At 33.5% G+C, this 12,257-nt stretch overlaps 2 protein-coding genes across 4 annotated transcripts; one reads left to right on the forward strand and one right to left on the reverse strand.

Annotated features, from left to right (window-relative positions):
• Positions 1-899: 899 nt before the first annotated feature.
• LOC103858398 (protein RADIALIS-like 2) lies at positions 900-4,793 on the forward strand. Of its 3 annotated transcripts, XM_009135753.3 has the most exons (3): positions 900-1,230; positions 1,495-1,532; positions 1,809-4,793. In XM_009135753.3, the coding sequence occupies exons 1-3, from the start codon at positions 953-955 to the stop codon at positions 1,811-1,813; spliced, it is 321 nt and encodes a 106-aa protein (XP_009134001.1). In that variant the 5' UTR covers positions 900-952; the 3' UTR covers positions 1,814-4,793. The 3 variants fall into 3 exon arrangements, with proteins under 3 accessions (XP_009134001.1, XP_009134002.1, XP_009134000.1); XM_009135754.3 differs by lacking the exon at positions 1,495-1,532 and having other exon boundaries at positions 1,809-4,735; XM_009135752.3 differs by having other exon boundaries at positions 1,495-2,095.
• A 2,601-nt stretch (positions 4,794-7,394) lies between these two features.
• On the reverse strand, positions 7,395-12,233 carry LOC103858399 (bifunctional dihydrofolate reductase-thymidylate synthase 1). The gene is made up of 10 exons (XM_009135756.3): positions 11,802-12,233; positions 11,182-11,524; positions 11,057-11,101; positions 10,825-10,890; positions 10,703-10,758; positions 10,557-10,634; positions 10,358-10,475; positions 10,123-10,246; positions 9,934-10,040; positions 7,395-9,850 (listed from the first exon to the last, which is right to left on the reverse strand). The coding sequence occupies exons 1-10, from the start codon at positions 12,191-12,193 to the stop codon at positions 9,776-9,778; spliced, it is 1,404 nt and encodes a 467-aa protein (XP_009134004.1). The 5' UTR covers positions 12,194-12,233; the 3' UTR covers positions 7,395-9,775.
• Positions 12,234-12,257: the final 24 nt, after the last annotated feature.

Genomic DNA, 12,257 nt, shown 5'->3' on the forward strand with positions numbered 1-12,257 from the left:
ACATTTTGTTTTGTGGATACAAATTAATCCTCACAACCTGAGATTTTTGATAAGAAGAAATCTTGATAGTCAATGAAAATCGTATGGTAACATAGACTTCTCCCCAACTCTAATCCAATACTTGTAACTTTCCTTGTCTTACGGACACAGTTAGCCTCGTGCTGTGACTATTGACTAGAGACCAGACTGTTCCTGGAAGTAGTTGACTAGAGGCCTGTTCTTTTCGCAAACGCGCGACTAGCAGCGCCAACTGAAAATTACCTCTTTACCATCAGAAATATAGCGCTGGTGAAATAACCGAAACTTCCTTTTTCAGTCGCAGCGGCAAAACGCAGTAACTAAATCCGACGCTGAAAATATCAGTGGCAGCATCATCCTCTTTTTCCATCGTTGCGGCAAGCTGCGATAATTAAGTTTACTTTCAAGAGCGTTCATCTTGACTCCGTCAAAGTGTGATTTTGTTGCCGCGACCGCTAGTCGCAGCGGCAATGAAAAGAACAGGCCTTAGGTATCAAAAGTGTAGATACACATTTCAAAACTGGTTTTGTCACATAAACTATTTGTTTTGAATACAAGCTTAATCTAGAGAATGACATTATAACACTAATTGGGTAAGGAAAATAAACATTAACAACATTTACAGAAAATATGTCTCTACCGAGCATCATATGCCAAATCTGGATCCAAAAAGACACTTGCAAACACAATCTTTTGAGGTGATTAGTTTGGATCTTTGATACTCATTTCCACAATATTTTCTCAGTATTATTTTCCTATGGAGACAAAAACTTAACGTCGTTCTCTCTGTTTTGGCAAAGCAAAGATATCTTTGCCAACTGGCACTATACCTTACCTCAAATCCTCCTTTATAAAGAGCAAGGACTACATCTGTGCAACATATCCTCTCTTTCATATAAGTTATTACTAGAGAAATACGCCAAACTTTTTCACAATGGCATCAAACTCAATGTCTTCTTATGGATCTGGCTCATGGACTGTTAAGCAGAACAAAGCCTTTGAGCGTGCTCTAGCAACCTATGACCAAGACACTCCTGACCGTTGGTATAATGTTGCTAGAGCTGTTGGTGGAACAACCCCTGATGAAGCTAAGAGACAATATGACCTTCTCGTACGTGACATCGAAATCATCGATAATGGGCATGTGCCATTCCCTAACTACACGACTACTGGAGGCAGAACCAAAGGCAGGCTGCGTGATGAGGAAAAAAGGTATTGTTATTCTTTTGCAATCTAATTCCAAACATTTTGTGATAATTACAACAAATCAACTGTGTTTATATCCCTAATAGCCCGCTTATTTTCCATTTTAAAATACTTCTATGAACAAGGTTATATGTGCCTGCGTCATGATAACATAAAACATAAAAGGGCATGTCTGTTTCAGAATAAATCATCTTTTACTTTACAAAGATTCTCTGACTTCTTATGCTAAGCAATGTGAGTCTCTAAATCTTCCAAGTGTTTCCTTCTCAGTGCCTCCTTAGGCTTTGTAACAAACCAGACAACAAAAGGTACCCAAAATATTTATGCCTAGAATCATTCCTTCTCAGTTTGGTATGTAATATTTACTGTCCGATCCCACATCTTGCCCAAGAAGGTTCGGGAAAAAAAACGAAACCTATTCATCATGAAACTACTAAGTACTATATTTAAAGAAAATAAAACGAAGCTTTCTATGAAAACAAACAAGATGTAATTTTACCAAAAAAGAAAACAAAAACACAAACATGTACAAGCAAAATCAATGTAACAAGTTTTCTTTTAATTCCTTCATTTACTTCTGGCAGGATGAGAAACATGAAGCTGCAGTAAAACAAGAAGCAACAAAGCCTAAACTATTGTATGAATCAAAAAAAAAAAAAAAGAACTACGCATATCATCAGTTTCAATGAAGTCCGACGACGAGTTTATGTTTGTATTTTTATTTCCCATATTTTCTCCAGCCTTAGAGCAGCATTATCGATAACCAACTGCTATAGTTTTTAAAAAAAAATTATGTTAGTATTATAATTATCTAAGTACATTCTAGCTTTCTAGTATTAATTGAATCAATAATAAAGTGACAGGTGCTATATGAGGTTTTAGACCGCATACAAAAAGTGTTTAAATTGGGTTCTTGACTTAATATATCCTCAACTCTTTAATTTTGGCATAATTAAGATTTACTTTTATTTTGGCATAATAAATATTAAACTCTTTCAAAAAATCTGCCTAAATCCTAAAATTTCTATTTTTTTGGCTAAAAAGAGCTTTGGTTAACTTACATTGTAACCTCGTCACGTATCCATTACGTCTTTCTCTCTTTTTTTTTCTGAACTTCACGAAAACTCAAATCCCTAAATCTGAGCCAAATGATCACGATGCATAATATGTGACAAAAGTTGGAGATTAGAAGATCATGCTATGTGTGTTATCATAGGGAAAAAAATTAAATCTTGATGACTATGTACCAGAGTACTTTACTACTCATAAGTGGCAGCAAACATATGCTCGAGGGATGAGAACTGTACAAGGGATGAAATTATGGCTGCGGCTAAATAGATATCCTATTATACCACTAGATCCAAGCCCAAAATGAGGAAGAAAAAGGAATCATAACTAGCGTAAAGAACCCCACGAAGATCTATCAAAGAGGGGAAGAATGACAGGTGATGATGGTAGGACAATTACATGCTCACACTGTAAGCAAGAGGGGCGCAACAAAACAACATTTTCTAATCCTCTAATGGTGGTAGAAAAACGTGCTCAAGGTCGATCAGAAAAATAACCATAGTATATGGTTTAGCTTTTGATTATCTTTTTTTTTAACACAAGCTTTTGATTATCTTATTTATAGTTTTGGTTATCTTTGTATATGCTCTTTTGATTATATTTCTCATGAATTTTATTCATAATATCTGTTCTTGTAGGCTGGCCAAATGTTGCAAACATATGGACAGGCTATTTAGAGAAATCTGAATAGTCTTACTGTTTTCTTTTTCTTTTGAATGACGATAATCTTGTTTGGAATTTTTTTTGAAACTGCTCTTGTTTGGATTTTCCTGTCACAGTCTTCTTTGGATTCTGCTTCTCTGGGATTTAATAGTATTGGAATAATGTTTCGAAGTTTGTTCCTTTTTTGAAAAAAAATTTTATTTTATTTTTTTCTTCTTAATGTTGAACTTATAATATATTAGCAGACGTCATCATCGCGACTCCACAAGAACATCAATATTAGTTGTTTTGTCTTTATCTTACAAGTTTTCACTCTTTGCTCTGTTTTAAATAAGTCTGCAACTTAACTGTATAAATGGGATGGTGAAGAGAGAAGACAAGAAAACGCCTTTAAAAAGAAAAGTTGACGGTGTCATGACTGATTTTAACAGTAGCTCTTTATAGCCAAACTATAGAAATTTTAGGATTTAATTAGAGTTTTTGAAAGAGTTTAGTATTTATTATGATAAAATAAAAATTAGAGCTTAATTATGTCCAAACTAAAGACTTGAGAATTTATTATGCCAAAAACCCGTATACATTAGAACTCTTACACACTCTCCTTCGCCCTTTCTTAATATTTTTATTCTCTTTAATTGCTAGGAACCTATTAAGAACTTAAGCGTTGAAGTTACTTTTAGAGCACCTAGAGTGGTTCTTTTCCACATGGTTCTCTATCTACAAAAAAAAATAAAAAACTAAGAGCAAATTAGCTCAATACACTGAAAAGAGTGGGATACCATTGAATTGAGGGAAAATGGTAGTGTTAGGGGGAAAAAAATTGAGGGGAAATAGTGTATGGAGTGCAAATAGAGAGGAAGTTGTGTGTAGGGAGTACAAATACTCAAAAACTAAACAGCAGCAAAGAGAGAGATAAATAAATGAGGTACGTCTCTTCATGCATAAACTCTTCAACAATAGTAAGAAACGCCAATGCCACTTGGCATTGCTCTCAATCACCCATTTTTGTTTCGGATTAAAAATTTCAACTATATAATATATTACTTAAAAAATAAAATAATATAATATTTATAAGAGAATTAGTTTGAGAAACTAATTAATGCTGATGTTCTTAGACCATCATTAACAGTAAAGGAGTCGGGTTTTTTTTTTTAAATTTTTTGTCTGATTTAGAAAAAAAATTAAAAACAAATCAACCGCGGATCGCATATATCAATGGAGTCTGCAAAAAGTGGTAAAATCCTCCCAAATTCGCCTCTTACGAAAGAGGTAGAAAAGACAGTCCTAAAAATAATGATGGGATCCGCATGGTTTTAATTTTTTTTTTGAAGGGGCAGCTTTAAGAAGCTCCGTTGTTGATGCTCTTAGAATCTACTACTAGCTATGGTTTTTAGTAATGAGAAAGCCAATTGTCTAAATTAATTAAATGTTGATCAATATAATTGCCATCATTATTATTCAATTCGTTTCATTGTAGTTGTCGTTTTAGTTTTATGAACACATATTAAAAATATATTTAATTTTACATATTTCCTATGTTTCATTATAAGTGTCATTTACACATCTTTCACACATATTAAAAGAATGATTGAAATATATTTATGTTCTAATTAATTACATCTAATTGACCAATAATATTTGAGATAAATAAGTTTATTTATTAGAACAATATATTTTACAATTAATATTCAGTAGAAAATAAGTAAAAATTGCATTGGAAATATAAAACGATATATTTTATGTAACAAGAAAAAAATCTAAAGTGGCACTCTTTAAAAAACAGAGAGAGTATATTCTAAATAAAACATTACTACTATCTACATAATAAGATAGAATAACATGTAAAGTTAATAAATCTTACTTAGGAACTGATATTTATTTTGAAACAAAATTGGAAGTATAAAATGTTCTCAAAATATTACGGAGAATCCAATAATGGAAAGGACGTTCGAACCGGACAAGAAGCAACTCTCGAAATGTACGAACCAACCAACCAATCTCTATTTAGGGTTCTTCGAAATGTGAGAAATTGGTTGATGATGATTGGTAATAACTGTTGGGTCACGAGACAAGAGTAAATCACCTCGAAAAATCTGCTGTTCTGATCGCAGCCTTCAAATCCAGCAAATCATTAAGACTTAGGATTTTCAAAATTCAAATATCCAACACTTCACGTTTTAGTTAGGAAAAAAAAAAAAACACTTCACGTTTTTGTATTGCAGAGAATATACGGTACCGTACCTATATACGAACTTTTGCTAAGGCATACTATATATAAACGAATATGTGCGTATCTTTTTTTTCTTACTACTAAATTTGCTAATATGTGCACATCTCTTATCATTGTTTGCATGTTGTTAGAATATAATAATTATATTTTATGTTCTTTATCATCATAAACTATATTAGTGGTAGCTTGGCTCTGGCTCTCCATTGCAGGTTCGGTGGTGTTCGTGGCGTCTCTGGTGGTCCTTCTCTCCAAAATAAAGCTCGTCTACTGTCTATGCGAGTGTGCTCATGTACTGCTCTCTGTCCATGGTGGCTGCAGCTAAAGAGGTCTTTTACGAGCTGTTCTTGAGGATTCAATCTTTAAGAACTGATCACCGGGTACTGCCAAATCTACCAGGTTCAGTTCTCGGTTTCACTGTGGCTCCAATTTTGTGGCAAGTGCTTATGCTAAGTTGGTTGTAGTCTCTGTTCATTGTTGCTTTACTTGTAGTTGTTGTCCTCGTGTTTGCTTAAGATTGAGCTGTTGTTTAGTTTTAATTTTTTTGCATCATCTGCTCTTTGTTGTTCTGTCAAAAACAAAATGGTAATAAAACTTAACATTTTTACCAAAAAAAAAACTATACTAGTGGTAATAAGAGTTTTACGTGGATCGAAAAGCGAAATTAATATTGTACCAAGAACGGAATATCTCTGGAAACAAGACCGAAAAATCTAAAAATATTCTCGAAAATTTAAACGTAAAACTAGATTCTGATCTGCGGGGTTGCACAAAATTATTTATTGAATATTTATAGTTATTTTTTTTAATTAAAATTTTATGATTTGATGATATTTTATAAATGTCGGTTCGTAGATTGTATTTTTTTTTATTTTTGGTTTGGTTCCAATTCGGTTGTGAGTTTTGGTTTTTGGTTAAGGAAATAGTAATTGAATTTGGGTTTTGTTCTTTTAGTTTTTAATTTAGTTCAAAAAATAATGTCAGAAACCTGATAAAATTTGGAGTTCAATCGAGTGTAATCGAGTGTGTGGGTCTGAATATGAATATATATATAAAATTTGGAGTTCAATTCGAGTGCGTGGTGTATGAAGAATTATGTATGAAGATGTACACTTCAACCCTTCCTGAGACGTACTGTAAGAGTTTGACTCGTATGTTTCATAGGTTTACCCAACAACTTACTATATAATTCGGCTAGATAGAAATTTGTTTAAAGCCTATAGTCGACGTTTAAATTTAAAAAAGGGAAAGCCCATGGTCAACACATTTTTTGGTCTGCAACCATTTGTCAACAGATTTTTTCTGGGAAAACAAGTACTTAATGAAATTAAAGGAACATCAATCCTTCTGACCCTCTAATCTTGATCTTTATGGATACGTCACTTCTCATATGCAAAGATTGAGTCCACCTCTGAATCAAGAGTTGAGCTTTTCTAATCCTTTAGAACAGATGGACTGAAGATGATATCAGAAGGAGAAGAGCTAAACACACAACAAAAAGATCGGACAAAGCCGAATCAAAATCCGCAACCGAAACTTTTAATCAGACAAAGCCGAATCAAATTCCGCAATGTTTAAATTTAAAAAGGGAAAGCCCATTGTCAACAGATTTTTTGGTCGGCAAACATTGTCAACAGATTTATTCAGGGAAAAAAAGTACTACTAACTAAAAACATTCTCTTCCTCTTCTAAGTAATGGATGAAAGATATCAACAGATTCATCAATCAAATCGAGCCATCACCAACTTTTAAAGAGGAGTTAAGAGAGAAGAAACAAGCTCTCGTCTCTCTCTCCTCTCCGTTCAAATCATACCTGATTGATGGCGTGATTTCATCCGTGGTGGGAAGAGAAGAGAAATCACGCCAATCAATCAGGTATAACTTCGTTGTAGAAATGTATATAAACAACAGCTGAACAATGTAAATAAACATAGAAACCTGTTTTACCACTCCAAGGGTTCTTAACAAAGAACACCAAGATTGACCTCAACTCCAAAATAATGCAACGGGGATTTAAGTTTGGCAGTAAAGTTTCATTGAAACGTTTGGTTCTAACCATGGTCCAGAAACAAGTTCTAACCATGCTTCCCACATCCCAAATATATAGAACGAATAAAGCAGAAAGAGTTGGAACTAAATTAAAAAGGGTTGCAAGAGTAAGCAAGTTGTATGAATTAAGAATGGGAATGAAGAAACAAGAAGAAAAATAAGGAAGACAATTCTATGAATATATATTAAGTATTAACAGTACCCAAACACTTGAAGAGTAGTTTTGCACATCATAAGAACTTGTTTATGCAAGGGAAACTTTTAACCTTCTCAAAGCTTAAGCAAGAAAAGTAAAAGAAGTTATGCAAAGGAAATTTGGAACTACTGAAGTTTTTTTTTTGTAACGGAACTACTGAAGTTCAACGAGAGACATAAATAGAAGAAACTTGATTTATTAAAGCCCTAAAGAGGCGAGTGACTCTCCACTTCCTTCACCTCGTCAACTTCTTAGGTGCATCATCCTTAGGAGATATAGAAAACTGAGAAAGAACCTTGTCCATGGTGTTTTTGAAACAAGTCTTGTGTTCATCCATAGGGGTATTGACCAATTCAGTGAAACGATCCTTGAGGTTTGCAAGGAAAGTGGCATTATCATCATTCACATGCTTTTTGCAAGATGTTGTAGGAAGTGTAGCTGTTGGCTGGTTGTCGGTTTGAGTGTTCTGGGTACCCATCTCTTCCTGTTCCAACAAAGAGAAAGAAATCTAGTAAATATGTATGAATAATCGAACTGAGGACTTTTTGGTCAAAAAAAAAATCGTACTGAGGACTTAGCACACAAGCAAATCACAAAGCCGCAAGAGGAAAGACTTAATACACTTTCCGCTCAACCCTAAAAATTCTCTAACGGAGCATAATCTTTCATTAATTGACACAAAACCGTACAATACTCAAAATTTGCTAACATGATTCAGAATGCCTTCTTCCTCTCTTGATCAACAGACAATTTAAAAAAGAGAATCGAAACTAAAAGGTACCTTGACTTTGTTTCTCTTTCGCTTCTACCACTTTTTTCCTCTGCAAGCTAAGTCTCGACGTCTATATATATACATGTCAATTTAAGTGTGGAACACGCAAAAGAAACAACGGTTTGTTAGATATAATTAAATTTTAGTTATATTAACATAATACTACTGTTTCTTTTTTTTGTAGTTTTAAAAGGTTTTTCTTGGTCATACATGTTTTTAGAAGTTTCTGTTTGCTTCAAAATTACCTTAATTTTGTTATATTAACATAATACAACTAGTTTCTTTTTCTGTAGATTTAAAAGGTTTTTCTTGGTCATACATGTTTTAAGAAGTTTCCGTTTACTTCAAAATTACCTTAATCTTTATTTCTCTTTCGCTTTTATTACTATTTTTATAGTTTCCTTTCCTCTGAAAGACATTTTTTGTCTCCTTCCTCCTAAGCTACACAACTTCTACGTATAAATACTAGTGGTTGATCCGTGCTTCGTGTGAAAAGTTTACTTTAATTTTTAAATATTGTTTGGTTATTTATTATGTATTTTACTTTATTTCAATAAATTCTCCCAGTTAATTTATATGAGTTTTCCTACGCCATGTACATAATATTAATTTTACATATAATATTTTTTATATAAAAAATAATAATTTACATTTGTACATTCAATTTGGCTTAACTATTTCAATTTAATTTTAAATTTTAATAAAGTTATAAGTTTTATAAAAATATAATTTATTTTTAAAATTTTTAAACCCACCCCTTAACTCTCTAAACCCTAAAGTTTAGATTAGTTAATACTAGGGTATAAATGTATATTTAGCTCTTTAATGAAATATTTTGGTCATTTTAATATTTATGACATATATTTGTGACAAAAACTCTTTTTTTATGACTATCTAAGGATATTTTTCTTAAATGGTCATATATGAGGCTATTATGAAAATAGTTTTATAGAATAATATGGTATTTAATTGTAATATAATATTTAATTATGCAAAATTTTATATTTTAGTGTAACAGTTTATTAATTAATATTGCTATAATATTTTTATATATATGCTATTTATTTTTACAGTTTTATAAATTTAAATTAAGTATCATGAATATAAATATCATAGTATAAAATATAAATACTTTTGAAGTTAACTTAAAAATTTTACTTTTGGAGAAGGTTATCTTTAGAGCAAGAGCATCAGTGAACCCTCTCTTTGGGGTTCAACTTTTCAATTTTTTATTACTAAATTTTTTTCTTTTTTTTTTTTGATTTTTTTTTTTAAAAAAAATTTAGACCAATCGCGGGCCACCACGTATCGTGGGGCCCGCGCTACAGTGATGAACTTTAGGAGAGAGGGTATCACGCAGAAGAGGCGAGATGAGCCGAGCTCATCGGTTTTGCTTTTTTTAATATATTTTTTTTTTTGTAAAGCGTGCGATCCCCTTCTCTAAACCTCTACTGCGCATGCTCTTAAACTTCAAATATGAAATTTTGCAAACTTCAAAATAAAGTGTATTTTTATAGATGCTCTAAACAAGAAGAGTATTAAAGTAGTAATTGTTCATATTTCTTTATGAAGCAGGTCATATGTCCAGGAGATCCAAATCAGAAGCTTCCAAGTGATCGATCTTTTTTTTCGCCGGATTAATTTTCAAAATCTGTTTTTTTTTTACCGTTAAAGATGGAAAAAGTCAGTTTGTCTCCTGAGAGAAAAGATAGAGAGGCAAATTATAGTACTGACCGGGAAGGGTTTTGGGGAGATTTGAAGCTGTCTTTGTATAGCCTTGGTGTGAGATGTATTAACATGAGCATCTCCAATCAAATGGATGAAATCACCAGCAACAACATCTGTCACCACAAGAAAATGCACATTTACTGTTAAGTCTTTACTCCACACACGAGATCATTAGGATTCTGTGTATACGTGTACCGCAAACATGAGCCATGATGCATGTCAAGAGAGAGTATGCTGCGATACTGAAAGGAATCCCGAGACTTGCTTCAGTTGAGCTCTGGTAGATTTGACAGGAAAGTTCACCATTCGCCACATAGAACTTGATCATTAGAAAAAAAACGAACTGTTTTCAATCTACTTTTGTCGCATTAATTCCATTGTACAGACAAGCTTGTAAGATGAGTACAAAGCAGATGAAAGACATGCTAACCTGTGCGAACGTTTGGCAAGGAGATATGGACAACTTACAAGCTGAAAGTGTTATCCCTCGATCATGAGGATTGTTCTTAATCTTGTTTATAACATCAGAGATCTGATTGAATTCTTGGCTGGCAAAAAAAATGTAAAGCCAACCAGTCAAAGAAGCAAAACATAGGAACAATTAAATCCAAAGAAGAGATACCACCAACCTAGCATCAGAGTAACTCCAGTAGAGTCCAGTCAAGAGTGGATGGTCTCCATCTTCCTCTGTGGCATTCACTCCGAAACTGGAACACAAAATTATATTAGTTACAATAAGCCTACATGCTTTCAAAATGAGCTGTTCCATGCTTACCTGTCAAGATATTCTTTAGCCTTATCACTCTCCCATATATGATTAATACCCTTTTCCTGAAAGAAGCTATAGCTATAAACAAATGAAATATAATCTTCAACAGAGGTCTCTTTTGGTTTTACCTTGGGATAGGTTGAACCACTGATGAGTTGTAAGATTTCTTCTACAACGCCTACCCAGAATACTTTCTGCAAGACAACAGGGTAAAATAAAAAAATCAATCTCTAATCAAACCACGGTAGATTCCTTGATAAATCTGTGATTAAGAGAAGATGTCAAGAATAAAAGGAATGGCTTTAATTGAAGATGAAACATTAGTAGTATGTTTTAACTGAAAGGATAAAGAAGGCATGCCTTGGTTGTGAGAAGGGGGAAAGTCTTGCGCAGATTGAACCGCAACTATAAAAAGATAATATTAGAAATTCACATGGCAGCTACAACAAATAATAAGATACTAACAAAGATGTAACTCAGCTCACCTGACAGCCAAATTTCGACAGAAGAGTATTATTGTCATTCATGTCCCCATTAGATATAATGTTTTGAACAAGATTCAAGTAACCAAACTCCTCATGCCTCTCGAAAACCATCTTAGGCAAGAACGAGTATTGCTCTGCCTCCACACCAGATCCAAAAATGAGATCTTTTCTTCGAACATAAGTGTTAAAGCAATATCGAATTCCATTTTCCACAACTGGAAGTGATGAGTACCATGGATGGTATAGACAAGTATCCACCCTCGGTGCGAATGTGTCGCATGGCACGGTTATATCAACTTCTGTTAGGTGGATAGCATCACAGCTTGGTGCATTCATATAATGCCTGAACATAACTTCTCAGATGAAATCTTGACTCTAAACCAAATATCCAATCATTCACTCATTGATACTAAACTTCATATATCTAACTTAAAGCCTCCAAGAAAAAAAAAACTTCAACCATCGTATTAAGATCACATATTATTATATCTAACTTAAAGCCTCCAATCTAGACTCAACTAATCAAACCTCAAGGTCTAGAGTCTCGTATTATTATTATTATTACTTTATCATAAAAAGTTCTAAAAAAAGAATGATTCAGGCAGATGGAGAATGTAAACCTTAACAACTCGCCGCCTCCTATGAAAAAGACCTTCTCGATGGAAAATGAATAAGGCGGTTTGGCTAAAAGTTCAAGAGCCGATTCCATGCTACCACACACCATTACGTTATCATCATCAGTGGGGATACTGTGACAGTTAGATCTTGTGAGGACAACGTTTAGGCGATCAGGAAGGGGACGAAACTCGAGAGGAGTAGCTTCCCATGACTTTCTTCCCATAATAGTTGCATTCCTCTTACGAGGATCAGATGTCCTACTTGTTACATCTTGGAAAAACTGAAATTCATTGGGTAAATCCCAAGGAAGTTTCATATCTATACCAATACCCATGTCTCTCGTTGCTGCTATAACCACCTGATAACTCCTCCTTTGGGCATTTTGGGCTTCCATCTGCTGAAAAACTTATTCAGGTAACCAAGAATGAAATGAGAATGTCTTCGGAATCAAAGATCCT

Source organism: Brassica rapa, chromosome A03 (genome assembly GCF_000309985.2).
Source record: "Brassica rapa cultivar Chiifu-401-42 chromosome A03, CAAS_Brap_v3.01, whole genome shotgun sequence".
Lineage (NCBI taxonomy): Eukaryota > Viridiplantae > Streptophyta > Magnoliopsida > Brassicales > Brassicaceae > Brassica > Brassica rapa.

Coding starts and splice junctions, on each gene's coding strand:
- LOC103858398 (XM_009135752.3), top strand. CDS start 953: ATGGCATCAAACTCAATGTCTTCTTATGGATCTGGCTCATGGACTGTT. Junction 1,231..1,494: donor CTGCGTGATGAGGAAAAAAG/GTATTGTTATTC, acceptor TTTCCTTCTCAG/TGCCTCCTTAGGCTTTGTAA.
- LOC103858399 (XM_009135756.3), bottom strand. CDS start 12,193: ATGGAAGCCCAAAATGCCCAAAGGAGGAGTTATCAGGTGGTTATAGCA. Junction 11,102..11,181: donor TGTCGAAATTTGGCTGTCAG/GTGAGCTGAGTT, acceptor ATCTTTTTATAG/TTGCGGTTCAATCTGCGCAA. Junction 10,041..10,122: donor CATCATGGCTCATGTTTGCG/GTACACGTATAC, acceptor TTGTGGTGACAG/ATGTTGTTGCTGGTGATTTC.